Source organism: Acomys minous (assembly GCF_964271855.1).
Source record: "Acomys minous genome assembly, chromosome: 2".
NCBI classification, from domain to species: Eukaryota; Metazoa; Chordata; class Mammalia; order Rodentia; family Muridae; genus Acomys; species Acomys minous.
The window spans coordinates 100,083,586-100,100,625 of NC_140484.1; the positions used below are offsets into that span (position 1 = coordinate 100,083,586).

The following is a 17,040-nucleotide window of genomic DNA, read 5'->3' on the forward strand; positions in this document are numbered from 1 at the left end:
AATAATTCTTGTGCCTGCAAATAGAGTTGCTGCCCCCAAAAGAAAATAAAACACGGGGGGGGGGGGGGGGAGTGAAGGAGGATGGGGGAGGGAGGTGTGGGGGTGGTGGCTAAAGCTCACAAAAAGTAATTATTTCTGAGAAGAATGCTTGCTGAAACCAGAGCAGCCCAGGGAGGCCACAGATACAGCAACCCTTCAGCTGTGTTCTGATGGGCTCCCTATAGCTCATGCTCGTGCCCTGACAGCAGGGGGAAGCCTGCTCCAGCATTCTACAGAAATACTAGATATGTTTCTATAAACAGCATCTCTGGGCTCTCAGGTACAAAGCCCGCCACGGCACCTGGAGGGTGCTAGTCTCCCTGAAGAACAGGCTTATACCCTTGCCCAAGACTCTGGAAAGTATAGCCCAGAGCACACTGGACTCAGGACTGTGTCTCTCTCTGGGTGGAGTCATTTAGCAAGGCTGGCATTGCAGCCTATTCTGTGAAACTGGCCAGAACTAAAGATACAGAAGGGGCTGCTGGCCCTCAGCCCACCATGCCTTATCCAAGCCTTTCACCTTAAGGTTTCAGTTATTTGCTTCTGACAATGTAGTCAGTCCAACTGAATACAATTTGCTGGTACTTGGGAGGTCATGGTTACCTAGCAACAAATGAGACTCACCTGAGATGGGGCTGCCACTCTCTAACCTGATCACAGCTCAGCACCCAGCAATGGAGGTCTCCGTAGCAACACAAGGATGCTCACGGAAGCTTGTTCTTACTGCTGTAGTTCGGTCCTTCAGGAAGGCCGTGAATATCGAGGGGCATGGCAAGAAGCAAGCTAGCTAGGTACCAATGAACACAGCTGCAGGACATGGGGCTGAAGAGATAGATGGATCAGTGGGTAAAATCACTTACTGCTCTTACAGATGACCCAAGTTCAGTTTCCAACACTTATATCTGTGTGTAACTCCAGTCCTAGGGAATCTGAAGCCCTCTTTTGGCCTTCAAAGGTACTGCACTCATGGTAAAAATTACAGGCAAATACTTACATTAAAAACTACATGTGGAGCTGGGTGTGGTGGCCCACGCCTCTAATCCCAGTACTCAGGAGGCAGAGGCAAGCAGATCTCTGACTTTAAGGTCAGCCTGGTCTACAAAGCGAATCCAGGACAGCCAGGGCTACACAGAGAAACCCTGTCTCGAACCCCCTCCCCAAAAAGAAGGCTGGGCGGTGGTGGACAAAGTGAATCCAGGACAGCCAGGACTACACAGAGAAACCCTGTCTCGAAAACCCCCCCAAAAGAAGGCTGGGCAGTGGATCCTTGTGAGTTCGAGGCCAGCCTGGTCTACAATGTGAGTCCAGGACAGCCAGGGCTACACAGAAACCTTATCTCGAAAAACCAAAACAACAACAACAACAACAATAAAAAGCGAAGGAAAAAAAAAGAAAGAAAAAACCAAAAATTTCATGACATGAAATTGTTTTTTTAAGGCTAAACATAACACACACACACACACACACACACACACACACACACACACACACACACGGGTCGGGAGATGCCTGGCTCATTTTCTCTTCTGCTCTTCAGAAGTCATCATAACCAAACAGACTGGAACTCAGGATGGAAACTCAGTACCTCTAGGCTAAGCCTCCTTATTAATAAGCCTTATTATCTTTGCGTACCCAATAAGGCACTGTCAAATAGGATGTGTTTCTCAAAGCAAAGCAGTACAATAGGCAAGGGTACCTGCTGCCAAGCCGGATGCCCTGAGTTTGATTTCTAGATCCCACATGGTGGAGAGAGAACTGAGTCCCCCAGGCTGTCTTCTGACCTTCACATGTATGTGTGGAATGTGCGTGTGTGCATGCACACACACCAACAAAAGGCATGCATGTAAAAGCAATTTTTAAAAATGAAATACTTGCTGGTTGTGGTGCACTTGGGGAGGCAGAGGTGTCATACCTCTGTGAGTTCGAGGCCAGCCTGGTCTACAAAGCGAGTCCAGGACAGCCAAGGCTAACATAGAGAGACCCTGTCTCAAAAAACCAATTAAAAAAAAAAAAAGAAATTAAAAGAAGAAACCCTGAGACGCTTTTAAAGAAAGGTGCTAAAACATACCATCTATGAAGCCAAACCTCCCACAACCGACCAGGGATGAAAAGGCAGCAAGACCACTGGTCATTACACATAGCACACAAAAGACTCAAGTGTTCATGTTTTGGGGTCCTTTAATACCCCTCCATGCCATGTAAATGACTCTGGTTGTTTTCTCACACTGAAGAAAATTCTATAAGAACAAACAAACAAAAAAAAAAAACAAAACAAAACAAAAATCTGGGCTGGAGAGATGGCTCAGTGGATAAGAGCAGTGGCTGCTCTTCCAGAGGTCTTGAGTTCAATTCCCAGCAGCCACATGGTGGCTCACAACTGCCTATACTGGAGTCTGATGCCCTCTTCTGGAATGTGGGCACACATGCAGATTAGAGCACTCCTATATAAAACAAATAAATAAAATCTTAAAAAAAAAACCAAAAAACGAATTCTTCAAACATCTTTGAGTAGGGTCCTATGAGGAAGACCATATTTAACTTACACAGAGTGGAAAAAAATTCTCAGTGGAGGGGACATCGGGCCGGGGCCCTTGCTGAGGGCCACCTGTTGCTCCCTAGTGAAGTCAGTACAGGCAATCTGGACACTCCTTTGGTGCTGGGTTAGGGGCCCTGCCACACATGGCAACGCTAACAGGCTACCTCAGAGAGTTGCTTTCCTGGCAGGCCCACACCCAAGGTGGGCCCTAAAGACAGGGGACAAAGGGCCCATAAAACAACCCTGCCCCTTAGCTCATGGCACGGGACCCATGAGGCCGTGCACGGCCACGGTAAGGGGAGCCTCACTGGATAAACCATCCACCAGGTGACCTAGACCCACATAACTGGTCAGAAAATGAATGAATCAGCTTTCCTGCATACTCACCTGGCTCCTTGTTGGGGCAGGGAACTCTATATAAGGTGACCGACAGCCAGGCAGAGTGGAGGCCCTGGGAACCTGCTGTAGAGTCCACTCATGGGGCTGGCCATTCCCACAGGGACATTCCCATCAACAGCCAGGCATGTGGGCAGGAGAGCCCAGCCAGGTGCGGCTGGCCCAGGCTGCCAGACTGCCTGCAAGAGCAGTTAAGAGTTTAACAGCAAACATAATCCTCACTGGCATGGCTGAGGTGTAAAACCAGTTCACACCCTAGCCTCCTCCAGGAGAACTGGCTCTGGGCAGGAAGGTAGGTGGCCCCCAGGCTCTGGAAGCTCCACTTATGGGCATCTGAGCACTCCAGGAGAAGAGAAACAGCTCCCCAAAATTTTCCATGGAACTTAATCAGCCTCAAAGCCAATAAATCCTGGTGTGGTGTTTACGTAAGAGCTCCCAGCCTCTGGCACTCGGCCAGCACTCCGGAGCCTACGCTGTGCCAGCTGTCGGCAGTGGGGTGCCCTCTGTGCTGCCTCCACCCTGCCTCACCAACCTGAAAGAAAAAGTCAATGAATCACAGAAATGTTCCTCCTATAAAAGGAATATAAATGTTTATTAAGAAATTACAGGAACCAGGTCAGGCATTTTGCAATCTTAGTCATACTAGCTAATTAAAAAAATCAAAATAGAAACCCATTTTAGAAACTTGAGACAATGAAAGCTTCTCTAGCCAGGAGCACTTGGAGCGCTTGGTTGTCAAGGCAACTCAGTATTTACCTCCAGTTCTGCTGTGTAGGAGGACCTTGGCTGGGACCAGGAACAGCCAACCAAGCCACCTCCTCCCTGACACCACACAGGACGGGTGCCAGGGTGTCCCCAGAGGGCGGAAGGAGGGAGCCACAGCTTCCCCCATGGATATGTAGATCTTCCCCCAGTAGAGCCACCTATAGCGCAAAGTAGCGGTGCCTACATTCTCCTTCCCTCAGCCCCCTGTATCCCTGTTCCTTGGGGGTTGGGAAACCACTGAAGACAAGTTACAACCAGCCTGGGTCCAAAGTACAAGGAGGAAATAAAGGGTGGATGTGCCCAGGCTGCACCCTCAGCTGGACAGCCCATGCCCACACTCAGATCCTATCCAGGCTCCTAGTCTGTGAGGAGGCCTGATGGGATGGAGAGCAAATGCCCCCCTGTTCAACTACCGGTCCCTCTCTACATCCTGAGGCCAGTCAGTCCTGTCTGCACAGCCAATGCCAAGCACACTACTCCCTCCTGCCCTGCTCTTGTAGGGCATCGGGCTTGCTGAAGAATTCATGGTGCCATAGCCTGCATACCTACCTGTCAGACATCTTATGGCTGGCTACCATGCCAGGGAGCAACTATCCTGTGTGCTGTGAATGGCTCATACATGTGCACATGTACACACAAAGGCATATATGCACACATGTACATATGCACACACACACACATACAAACTCTTTCTTCCAAGTTGAGCTCCACTGGTAACTAGACAAATGAGTTCAAAACACAGGATCATAATTCAGCCAGAGCCAGATGTGGGAGCGAAGACCTATAATTTTGGCTCTTCAAGAGTCTTAGGCAGAGAACCCCAAGTTCAAGTGCAGCCTAGCCAACTTAATGAGATCACTGAGGGAGGAAAACAGCTGGGGCTCAGGGGAAGAAGTACTTGCCTAGCATGCACAAAAACCTGGGGTTCAATCTCTTCCATTCTCTCTTTTTGTTTTTTGTTTTTGCTTGTTTGTTTTTTGACACAGGGTTTCTCTGTGTAGCCTTGGCTGTCCTGGACTTGCTTTGTAGACCAGGCTGGCCTCTAACTCACAGTGATCATCCTGCCTCTGCCTCCTGAGTGTTGGAATTAAAGGCTTGGGGTTCAATCTCTAGTAATGGGATTCTACTTCATTAAGATGGCAAAGTGGAAGATTGGGAAGAAGAAAATAAAGGCTGAAGCTTTTCAAAAGCTAGAAAGCTAACTTAGAGTGAGACAATTATTTGAAGCAAAATAGCCATCTCTGGGATAGGCCACACTGGCACCTAGTCTTGTAGGCCTGGGAGTTCTGGAAAACCAGCCTTCTGACTGCTAACATGGCAGAACCACCCCTCCACTAAGCCGGTCAGGCACAACCTTGACATATGGGCATTCTGCAAAGCCCAGGTCTCACACAGAGCACAGCATGTACCAGGCCAAGTAGCGAAAGGGGGCACTCTGGAAAAGATGGTGGCTCAAAATCACTGTGTGTCCCAGGTGTTGTCATGAGCACTTCTGCCCCATTGCAACAGCACTTAGGCTGATAGTCAAAAACAGCCACCTTGGGGGGGGGGGGGCAACCCTCTTGAGAACCACACCTTGTGATCTGAGGGGCCCAAAGGCCACCTACCTCTTGCAGGTCACTCAGTACACCTGGTAGGAGAGGACCATGGGAGAAACGTGGAGGTGCCATCAGCACTAAGCAAACTGTGAGATGGATGCTGAGTGCAAGGAAAGGGAGGAGAGGAGCACGGACCAAGATGGTGGAGAGCTTGCTAGGGGCTAAAGCTGTAGTCAACCTCATACATCTTCACGGGACTAGCCACTGTGTAATTAACTCATGCTCACCATCTTCGTTCAAATGACCTGTCTGGGGTTTGCGGCTGGAAAGAAGCGCAAGTTCACCCCTGGTACCCACCTCCAGGTCCTAGGCCTGAGTGAAACAAGAGCCACACAGTGCTTTGAGTAGCTCCCCAGCCAACAGCCTGGAAAGTGGCCTAACTTTTCCCATATCTCCAGGCCAACCTTCTGAGCATACGCCTCTGGGCCCCTCCAAAAGCACCCATGAGTTTCGTCTATAGGTGCAAGTCTCTTCCATCTCCTCTTTCCCAGTGCTTCTTTGCACAACCCTCTTTCCTACTTCCCGAGCCAAACTCTGTGTGTGTGTGTGTGTGTGTGTGTGTGTGTGTGTGTGTGTGTGTGTATAGCAGGTACTTGTTAGTGTGCATGTGCACACAGGTATGGACACCCAAGGTTGACTTTGGTTGATATTTTCCACTTCTATTTTTGGAGACAGAGAACCTGGAGCTCACTGGTTCAGCTACACTAGCCAGCCAATCAATGAGCTTCACAGATCCTCCCATCTCCACTCCAGTGTTATCCCCACCACCACCACCCACCCCCGCCCCAGCCGTTACTGTTGAGGTTACAGGACCATGCCTGAAGCCTCCACAGCTTTTCATACACCTTTTACTTATGTGGCCAGCATTTATCAAGTGAGCCATCGCCCAGTCCAACTCTTTTGTTTGTTTGTTTGTTTGTTTGTTTTCATGACAGGGTCTCTCTGTGTTAGCTTTGGCTGTCCTGGACACACTTTGTAGACCAGGATGGCCTCGAACTCACAGCAATCCGCCTGCCTCTGCCTCCCGAGTGCTGGGATTAAAGGCGTGCGTCACCATGCCGACTCTCTTTTTTAGAGTTAAGAACAGTAGGGCGCAGAGAAAGAATTCACAGGAATAGGACATGCTTTCTTTTATTGGAGGCCTGACACACTCTGGTGTGGCTGAAAAAAAATGGCTCTTAGGCAACCCTAAAACCACCTGCATACTTCAGAACTCCCCAGAAGACTTGTACCTTGCAAAGGATGGACCCTCCCTTTGTAAGTATCCCACATATGAAACCCCCAAGGGGCCCTCAGTTTCATAAACGTGGGGGTTGCTGCTGTGTTGAAAGGTTCTCCTTTTTGTCAAAAGAGAGCTAGGCTGGAGAAGGACCACATACCTGCAAAAGTTAACTCCTGGCTCTCCAAAAAAGCAAAAAGGAGGGCTGGCGAGATGACTCAGAGGTTAAGAGCACTGGCTGGTTCTTCCAAAGGTCCCGAGTTCAATTCCCAGCAGCCATATGGTGACTCACAACCATTTACAGTGAGATCTGGTGCCTCCTTCTGGCCTGAAGGCAGACTATTGTATCAACAGACAGATAAAAAGAAAAAAAAAAAAACTAGAGCAAAAAAAGGAGGTCCTGTCTTGGCCCCCAACTTGATATGGGCTATCAGCTTTGATGGGGACAACCTGTGTGAAGGAACTCGCTGGCTGCTACCAACCTCCTTCCATAGGAGAGCAACCAATGCCAAAACTCTACCTGTAGAAGTCACCTCAAGACAGGAGCCCAGGGAAAACACTTGACCACTGACTCTTTGGCAAGTGGCTTTTTTCACTTGGGGATCAGAGCCTTGCTCAAGCCACCTAAGTGTTCTACACATAGCATCACCCCCAAGCTCTGGTGAGTATCTTTTATTAATTTAGGGCCCATGTCTTGCATAGCTCCTCCATGATGCACCCTGGGTCTGGCTCCAAGGAGATAAGCCTGCCCCACCCCTACACCCCTGTGGCAGCAGTACAGGCACATTTAATCTAGGGTTTCAAGCCTCAGGGCTTTTCTGAGGTCACCTTGGGACAGACTGGCCAATGGCCACGGAAGTGTGGCCAAGTTCCTGGTTAGCAAGTGTGTTTGTGTGATGAAGTTCAAAAAATGAGAACAATAAACAGATGCCCGCCCCCACCCCCACCCCCAGGAAAACAAATTCTCTGCAAGTATGTTCTTGGTTTGGTTTGTTTAGAACAATGCTGCAAAGGAGGGGCTTGTCTGGACTAAGATACCATGCTGTGGTTCCACCAAATGTGCACGTGCAACACACACACACACACACACACATGACCTCTTCATACCCAGCCCTTCATTGGGAATGACACTCGGAGGAAAGAACACACGACAGACAGCCACTACAAGTCAGAGAGAGCTGCGCACAGACACCTGCACTCAGAAAGGGCAAGCCCAGGCTAAGCAGCAAAACAGCAAGACCCCATCATAAAAACAAACACAAACAAAGAAACAAAACCACCAGTGGGGACTGATTGGGCAGATGGACACCTCTTTCCCACATTCCTACTTCCAACTGTGGGAACCCTGTGCCTCCCCCAAGAGAAAGACTCATAAAAAGCTCACTACAGTTGAGGGCTGTGGGTGGACCCTAAAATATAACTCAGAAGTAGAAAGGAGTTGTGTGCAGAGAGCTCTGGATGCCTGGCTCAGACACAATGGAGACACTACATTCACATGTCTTAGGGTTTCTGTTGATGTAATTAAACACCACAACCAGGGCAACTTTTAGAAGAATGGGTTTATTCTGGGTTGCCATTTCCAGAGGGTTAGGTTCTGTAATGGTGGGGACAGAAGAGAACAGACATGGTAGCTGATGCTGGAAGTTAAGTGCTGAGGGCTCACACCTCAAACCACAAGCAGGAAGCCGAGAGAGCAAACTCAAAATGGTGCCAGTCTTTAAACTCTCAAGGCCCAACCCCCCAAGTGACACACTTCCCTAGTGGAGCCACACACACACACACCTCAAGCCTCGAAAACTGGCACTAACTAGGGACCAAGTATTCAAATGCCAGAGAGTATGGAGGACATTTACCATTCAGATCTTTACAACACATGTACATGTATGTGCATTTACATGTGTAGAGACAAACGTCAAGGGATAAAGGCAGAGCTGTTGTTGAGTGACCCTCATTCCTGCTTCCAACAGGACCTTCTACCCAATCCATTCCTGGCCCGGAGCATCAAATGGCGGTCCGGGTCCCTACTACACTGGCCTATGACACACCAGCTGCAGCCTTCTCTATGCTGTGCCTAGGGACTAGGTGGCAGCTGCTTTGTTGCCCCAATCTTGTTCATAAGGCACAGCCAACTTTTAAACTGCCAAGGTAGGGGGTGTTTTTCTACTTTAAAGGCAAGCTGGTTTCTTGAGAAAAAAAAAATCCCACTTAGGGGCTGTAAAACAAAAAACAAGCAAAACAAAGCCCACAGACTTTGAGATCCCCACCAGCCTCTGCCACTCAAGAATGCTGGGGATTAAAGGTGTGCACCACCACGCCTAGCCAGAAGCTCTTTCATTCCACCTTAATGCTGTGGTGTACTTGTTTCGGGAGGGGCAGTGCCTAACTTTCCCTCAGGATACTCTTTGACTTTAAAAACCATAGAAGGGGCAGGGCTCGGTGGTGCACGCCTTTAATCCCAGCACTGGGGAGGCAGAGGCAGGTGGATCACTGTGGGTTCGAGGCCAGCCTGGTCTACAAAGCGATTCTAGGACAGCCAAGGCTACACAGAGAAACCCTGTTTCGAAAAACCAAAAAACAATACAGAAAAAAACAAAACAAAACAAAACCCAAAACAAAACAAAAAACCATAAGCAGAGACCCCCAAACACCTGACACTTGCTCCATCAAGGATGTTAGAAAATAATAAACAAACCACCCTGCTCAAACAAACAAACAAACAAAAAACAAACAAACACCAATCAGAGGTACGTACGCAAGGGCATGAGCACAAGGAAGTGGCCTGTCCCCGAGCACTGGGTCATAGGTCATTGTTATTTAGAAAAGCATGGCACTGTACAGTGGGGACCCACAAGCACCATCTTCACCATGTGACCTGGCAAAGGAACTAGATGCCATCTTTTCCCTGATAGAATATTAACATCACAGGTGGCAAGTTGGTCAACCTTTTCTTTTTTCTTTTAGGTTTTTTTTTTTTCTTTCCTTTTCGAGACAGGGTTTCTCTGTGTATCCCTGGCTTTCCTGGATTCGCTTTGTAGGCCAGGCTGGCTTTGAACTCACATCAATCCACCTGCCTCTGCCTCCCAAGTGCTGGGATTAAAGGCGTGTGCCACCACCGTCCAGCTGGTCAACCTTTTCTTGTTTTGTTTTTTTTGAGACAGGGTTTTTCTGTGTAGTCCTGGTTGTCTTGGAACTCGCTTTGTAGACCAGCCTGGCTTAGAACTCAGATATCCATCTGCCTCTGCCGCCCAAGTTCTGGAATTAAAGGTGTGTACTGCTGCCGCCTCCCTACTGATGAAATTTCTTTTCTTTCTTTTTTTTTTTTTTAATTAATTTCTCCTTCCAGTGTGATCAAATTTCTTTTTTCTTTTCTCCCCCCTGCCTTTGGTTTTATTTTGTAAGACAGGGTCTCTCTGTGTAGCCTTGGCTGTCCTGGACTCTCTTTGTAGACCAGGCTGGCCTTGAACTCACAGTGATCCACCTGCCTCTGCCTCCCTGAGTGCTGGGATTAAAGGCTAAAAGCATGTGCCACCATGCCTTGCTCTGATCAAATTTCTTAAAGCTACACTAAATGTGAGGAATTAAAAGTCTGTGGGATGTTCTCAAGACAAATTGGCTCTATTCTTAAAATGCCAGTGTCTGGAGTTGGAGAGATGGCTCATTGGCTAAGAGTACTTACTCCTCTTGCAGAAGACCTGGGTTCAGTCCCCAGAACACCCATGATGCATGACAGTAACTCCAGTTCCAGAGGATCTGATGCCCTCTTCTGATCTTCCCGGGCACCAGGCATGCTCACGGTACACAACATATGAGCAAGCAAAACACTCAGACACTCAGATAAATCCAAATGTCCATTTCTCAAATGGCCAGAAGATAGGCTGTTCTAGACTCAAGGCAGCCCAGGACGAAGTGTGTTGCCTGGATAGAAGCTGTGTGGAATGGTGGGACTCCTTACAGAGACTGAATACAGACAGCACATATAATACTTAAAGAGTATGGAGAAGACAGAGCAAGAGAGCAGAGCATGGCACAGTATCAACTGCTCAGGCTGGGGAGACCACTCGATGCTCCCTGCCCCACCCCCTAAGCACTTGGAGCAGTAAGCCTTGCTTACCTGTGTCACACAAAGTGCTGACCTAAGAAAGTGGCAAAGGAGCACATGATAGGTAGGTATGTCCAAACTCAGAAGCACACAGCCCAGTGAAAACCCTTGACGCACTCTCACCTGCAGTGTGGGCATTTCTTAACCCCTCTGAACCTCAATTTCCTTATTTGAATTGAGTTATTTTACAAGTTCTGTCAGATGTAGCCACACACTCCTGCAATCCCAGTTATAAAGTAAAGAAGTACTGGGATGCAGCACAGCGTTAGAATGCTTGCCTAGCATGCCTACCTTGGTTTCATCCCCAGTTCCACGAACGCAAACAAACCCTATATCCTAGATGCCTAACACCCAGCATGTAGTTTGGGTATTAAGAGATGTGGTTGAGAACTTGACCTTATTGTTTTAGATAAGTGATTCTCAATCTGTGGGTTGCTTCCCCCAGGTCACATATGCAGGTATCTCCCATATCAGATTGCTTACACTCCTATTTATAACAGTAGCAAAAATATAGTTATGAAGTAGCAACAAAATAATTGTATGGTTGGAGGGGGGGGAGTCACCACAACATGGAGAGCTGTATTAAAGGGTTGTAGCATTAGGAAAGTTGAGAACCACAGATCTAGATGTTTTCAAGAACCATTTAAGTTGCCTTCTTAAAGTACACTTTGGTGCACTGGTATCTGAAAAAAATCTCTGTGAGAAATGGTGGTTTTTACAGGGTTTCTAATGCAGGCCCTAAAACTGTTGAAAGCAGAGATGACGTGCCCCTCCACAGACAGGAGGGCAGACACCCCAGCACTTGCTCCTAAAGTTTTCTAGAGTATGTATTTAAATGCATACACATGCACAAGTGGGTATGTGAGTAACTTACTGCTTGTTGACTCCCTCATTTTAACAGCTTTGAGATGTAATTCACTTTGTGCCTTTGCTTTGCTACATCTGAAAAGCAAGTAACCACAGGATAAAGGTTATGTAAGTAGCAGGAACAAGCAGGAAGGACCTAGGATTAGAAAGGCCCCTCTCTGGATAACTCCCTAGCACTGTGTACCCCAGATCCAAGGCCTCTTTTACTCTTGCCTGTCAGCACACCCCAGCCCCAGGTCAGGCAAGCAGCCTCTGTGCAGGGAGGCACACTTAACTGCCACATGGACTGAACATTGAGCACATCCAAGGGTCTGGAAAAGCCAGAGCTGAGGAAGGCAGGAGGGCAAGGCATAGGGCACGTGGGAGTAAGCTTGGTCCGGAACAGTCCAATGTGGGTCTGGAGTCGAAAGCTCTCTGTACACAAGCAAAAGAAGAACTCCAAATGAACTCCTTTGAAAGACAGTGGTGACATAGTAGGTCTCCCTCGTCACCCAGGCGAGACCAGGAAGTGCAGCTGGTCCCTTGTCTTTCAGACCAACAGGCCCCACGTGTTCTATAACCAGCTCATGGACAGTCATCAGGTCTCTCCAGAATGGCCAGCTCCTCTCCACCAAGACAGTCACCTACCAGCTAGGGACAGCAGAACCGAATCCTGACACACAGCTGTGCTCTCAATGGGTGACAGGAGGTCACAAAAGTCATGGCCTTGCCATATAACCGACCACACCGCAGAACACTCGCCCCACAAAGAACGGTACTGTCTCCTTTTAGGTAAACACATGGAACAAACCGTTCAGGGGAGCCTACTGGTGCACTTCTTAAATGCCAAATGTGGCCTCACAGGTGTGCACACGTGCAAACAAACCCACATGAGGCCTGGAAAGAGGAGCACAGTGCAAGCAGCAACTGGTAGCTGAGAAAGCGTTCTCAGTGCTCCTTGTAAAGGTTCACTAGGGATTGAGGCAGGGCTTAGGAGCCATTGGAATAGGCATGTTCCTGGACAAAGGGCTGCCCACCACGGAGTTCAGCTGTGCTTTGGTTCAGGGAAGTCCTGCCCACGCTATCCTCTGCTGTGATACACTGCTTTTCTGGGCAACCATGTCAGAGAGTACCTACCAGTGAGAAGAGGGGCTAGCGGCATCTTGGAAATGAGGCTCTGAGGTCAAAATGCACATTGGGAGAGGAGGCAGCAAACGTTGTCCACGAATCCCATGCAGAATCTAATCCCTGCTTAGCTGGGAAGGGTAAATTTTCAGGCCAACCTCTCATAACTCATGCAGGAAACAGCTGAGAGTGATCTTATTTACCCGTCCCAAACAAGAGAAGGTGACCACAAACCTCACTCCCAGCTGCAGGGAAGAAACTGTGCCCAATACTACGCTTACCTTCCTGGGGTGCCCCCAGAGCAACTAAGCCACCCAGCCCAGGCAGCATAAAAGGAAAAGCTTTTCAGTTGCAGATGCCGGAAAGTAACAGCACAAAATCATTTTGAAAACAATTCTTCACAGGAACAAGGAGATAGTAGGTATCTATTGAGGGCACCATTCCACCCCAGGTGCAGCAGGCTTTCAGAGAGTCCTCACATCCCCCAGTCTCCCAAACAACTTACACCTCCAAAAGTAAGGCTAGCAAATTTCCCAAATATGGGCTGAGGGGTTCCAATTAAGTAACCAGGTGGCTTGGGTTGTGGCATTTCTTTGTTCTGTGCACTTGCTGTAACACTGACTACTGAAACATGCAAGGCAAAAGTCCACAGGCGACTGGGAGGGGGCGGGGGGGGGGGCAGGGGTGGGGGCGGCCCTTACGTTGGCGGTTCTCTTGTGAACAGCTGTTTGGGCAGAGGGCATCCGTATCAGGGAAAAGCCCTGGCTAGGGACCCTTCCCCTTCCCAAAGGCACTAAACATACAGCATCCCACCCCCAGCTTTCTAGGTGGTCAGGGCACTCACCGCCACAGGACAGAGAGGCTTGGGAACAGCTACACATCACAGAGTTGCCGACTACCTTGTTGGCTTCATAATAATCACTCCTGCCAGGCAACTATTATTCTAGAGGGGGTTTCGGGTGGAGTAGATGTAGCAAGGCCTCACTCAGTCAGCCACTGCCCGCTGTGACCCACAAACCAAACCACAACCACCCCAGAGCCTATGTGGAAGTCCCCAGGGGGGTCTAAGTCACTGCCTGGCACCACTTTGCTAGATTCTCCCCTCTATGCCCAACAAATCCCTCTTTCCCTTATGAAAGTGAGCTATTTAAACGCTGCAAAGTCTGACAATGGCTTCCCAGGCCTTCCTGGATCTGAGGCTGAACCAGACTCCACCCGGAGGCCGGCATTTGAGATGTGCCAACTCTCGTCATCAGACTCACCTGGGTACCAAATAAAGTGCAACCTAGACATCTACAGCCGTCCAAACCCGGCTCTCAAGAGGGCTTGGAATCTTACAGCCACCCGGCAGGTAAAGCCTCCCTGTATCTCAGCACACACGTAGAGAGACATCGGCCACCCATTCGTAAAATAGCCCGTAGAACACACTATGCGCAACTCAAAAGAAGGCCGGTTCGATCCTCTTCTACCTGCTCTGAGTTTCCTGGCGTTCCGAAGAGAATGGCTCCCTTTCCACTACGGAAGTTGCGGTCCCCAGCGCCCCCAAACGTTTTCTAAACGCCAACTGAGACTGAAAGGAGGAGCGAGCCAACAAGGAAAACATCTTGGACCCAACCCGCCCACGACGTCCAGCCCCTCCCCTCAGGCAAGCCCTCTGCACTTCACCAGATCCACTACCGGGTGTTTCAAGTGGGAAACCACGGTAAAATATTCTCCGCCAAGATTTCTCAATCCGATAAATTGCTCGCTGCACATCCCCGCCCCCAGCCAGCAACCTTAATCCACCAGGTTCTGAACCAAGCTCTGCTCCTCCCCCACGGCCACACCCACTCCGGCTGCCGCTTTCCCTAGAACTGGGAACCCTACACAAAAACCCCACCCATCTCCTGGGCTCACACACCATTAATTTTGACTCCAAATGTCTGGGGACGACCCAGTCTTCGCTCAACCCAATCATCTGCCACGTGATTTGAGTGGCCACAGCAAAGGGCTGGGACCCCCCGCTGGCCTCTGTGGGAAAAAGTTCTCCTGAGAACCCCTGGCCTAGAGGTCCGCAGAACTCGAGCACGCCCCGTTACAAATACACGGGCAGAAAGAAAGGCCCTGAGCTCTTGTCTCCATGGCTTGCTTCAGTCAGTGTCTTACGCTTTTTGGTCAGCCACTTAACTGTTTTAGCAACATAAAAAGTACAGCCCCTAGTAACAAAGTAACGGAATTAAAGTGTTTTTGTTGCGAACTTGCCTCAAAGCTGTAAAAAAGAGTTAACAGTTACGGAAGAGTTTCCGTGAGCCCAAAGGAAATAAAAATAAATGTTTGCACCGATGTGTTAAAACCGAAATTGAAGCGGGGGAGGGGGGGGAGGGGAGAACTTCCACATACGAATCAGCTACCAAGAGTAGGCCCCCAACGAGGCGAAGCGATGCCCGGGAACCACAGAAGCGAGTGACCATACCCCAGGTTTCAGGATCAGGCCAGACGCCCTGGTACAGGTGCCACCTGCCCTCGCCTTCCTAGAGAAAGCACTGCTCTACAGCACAGCCCCCTACGACCGGGCGCGCCCCCACCGGCCGGATGGGCTGGGGCTCCCACAAAGAGCTGCGGGTGGGGAGCCTGGACTGGGACCGCCCTCCGCGTCGGCCAGCGCCGCCACTGGGTCGGGTTGCGACAAATTAAACCTTAGAGTGCTGGAAAAATTACAGGAAGAAGAGAGCGAAGAATGTGCCGAGTGGCTGGCTGTAGAGAGCCCTGTCCCCGCATGAACTTCGCCCGCTCGGGCCGGCCCCTCCCTCGCCAGAGCGCGCCCAAAGGCCTAGGGAGGGGATGGCGAGGCTCCAGTCCCTGGAGCACCTACGCCCCAATCGTTGCGCGCCGGCCGCCCCCCAACCACCTCCAGCGCACCTGCCCGCGCCGCCTGCAGCCCGAATGACGACATCTATCCCCACGGCCCCGCCCCAAGAGCCCCGGAGGGGGCGTGTCCGATGGGGGCGCGGTCGCCGAGAGGGCGCCGGCTCCAAGCGCCCAGGCTAGCGTCACGCGAGGCCGGAGCGCCAGAGCAGGGGCGCGGCCGCGATCGCCCTCAACTCATGGCTCACCGCCTTCGGCCCCGGCCCTGGCCCTGGCCCCGGCCCCGGCCCCGGCCCCCTCTTGCGCTGGGTCCCGAGCTCTGGGGGCGTGGCTGGCCCCCCGAGCAGCCCTTAGTCCGCGCGTTCGCGGCGTTCCGGCCGCCCCACTGACCTGTGTGAGTTCTCAGGTGCGCCTTGAGGTGCGAAGATTTCCCGTAAACTTTCTCGCAGCCTGCGTAGTGGCACTTGTGCTTCCTCTGCGGGGACTCCAGGTCCGCGCGATTCCGGCCCCGTCGACCCCTTTGTCTGAGGCCGGGCTCGCCGCTCCCCGCAGGGCCGGGCTCTGGCTCCAGTGCCGCCTCGGGCTCGCTCCACGCGGGGCTGGGGGGCGCGGCCGGCGCGCCTGCTTGTCCCGGGGAGGCGGGCTCTGGACCGGGCGGCGGCGCAGGGGGCGCGGGCGGCAGGCGGCAGGGGGTCCTCGCTTTGCGCGCAGCGGCCCCTTCTCTGCGTTCCGCGGGGGCGGGCGCCGGCGCCTGCTGGTTGAGGTCCGCTAGGATCCGCGCCACCACGAAAAGCGAGGCGCTGTCCTTGCCGTCGCGGCGCTCGTCAACACGGGGCAATGTGGGGGCGGCGGCGGCGGCCGCGCCCTCGGACCGGGGCTCAGGCCCTTCCCGCGGCTCGTGCACGACTGCGCGGCTGGACATGGACACGAGGCACTCGGCGGCAAAGTGGTCCACATAGGCGGCGGCTGCCATGCTGCGGGCTCGGACGCGCGGTGCTCTCCCAGGAGTCGTCAGCGGCGCATCCGCACCCACGGCCTCGGGAGAGCGGCGGGGGGCGGGGGCGCGGCGCGCCTTCTCCGGCTGGGCTGGGCTAGGCTGGGCGCGCAGCCGCTTCTGCCGTCACCCGCGCGGCTCCGCGTCCGCCTGGCCGGGCACTGAAGGGTGAGCGCATGGAGGGCTCCAACGAGGAGGGTCCGCGTGCGGCGTCAAAGCCGGCCTGTCTTAAGGATGTCGAGCGGCGACGTTAGGCACGACCCCTGCAAGTTGCGGTTGCAGTTCCACCGTGCATTGTGGCAGGCGGGACAGCCTCCGTGCGCGCCGCAGCTCGGTGTGGGCGGACCGGCCCCGGGGGTGGGCGGGGCCGGGGCCACATCTGGACCCGACGTCAGCCCCCAGCCACATCCTGGCGGCGCAGGTTACAGGCGGCAGCGGCCGCGGGGAGCAGCGCGCACGAAGGGGGCGGGGAGCCTGGAGCGCGCACCGGAGGGACGGTGCGGTCGCGCGCCCGCGCCATGGGAGAGGCGTGGCTGGTGGCAGACGCGAACGCCATTGGCTCTTGAGTACTTTATCCGG

The 17,040-nt window shown here is 51.9% G+C and overlaps 1 protein-coding gene and 1 long non-coding RNA gene across 2 annotated transcripts in view; both read right to left on the reverse strand.

Moving 5' to 3' along the window:
* The window catches only part of KLF13 (KLF transcription factor 13), a 52,901-nt gene extending 36,078 nt beyond the window's left edge, over positions 1–16,823 (reverse strand). Inside the window, exon 1 of the mRNA XM_084756005.1 lies at positions 15,858–16,823. Within this exon, the coding sequence (XP_084612131.1) occupies positions 15,858–16,440 (583 nt within the window). The 5' untranslated portion in view covers positions 16,441–16,823. The remainder of the gene's footprint in view (positions 1–15,857) is intronic.
* LOC311582780 lies at positions 1,310–13,077 on the reverse strand. Its single transcript, XR_014774229.1, has 3 exons — positions 7,740–13,077; positions 2,963–4,219; positions 1,310–2,480 (listed from the first exon to the last, which is right to left on the reverse strand). It is a non-coding gene; the product is annotated as an uncharacterized lncRNA (long non-coding RNA).
* Positions 16,824–17,040: the final 217 nt, after the last annotated feature.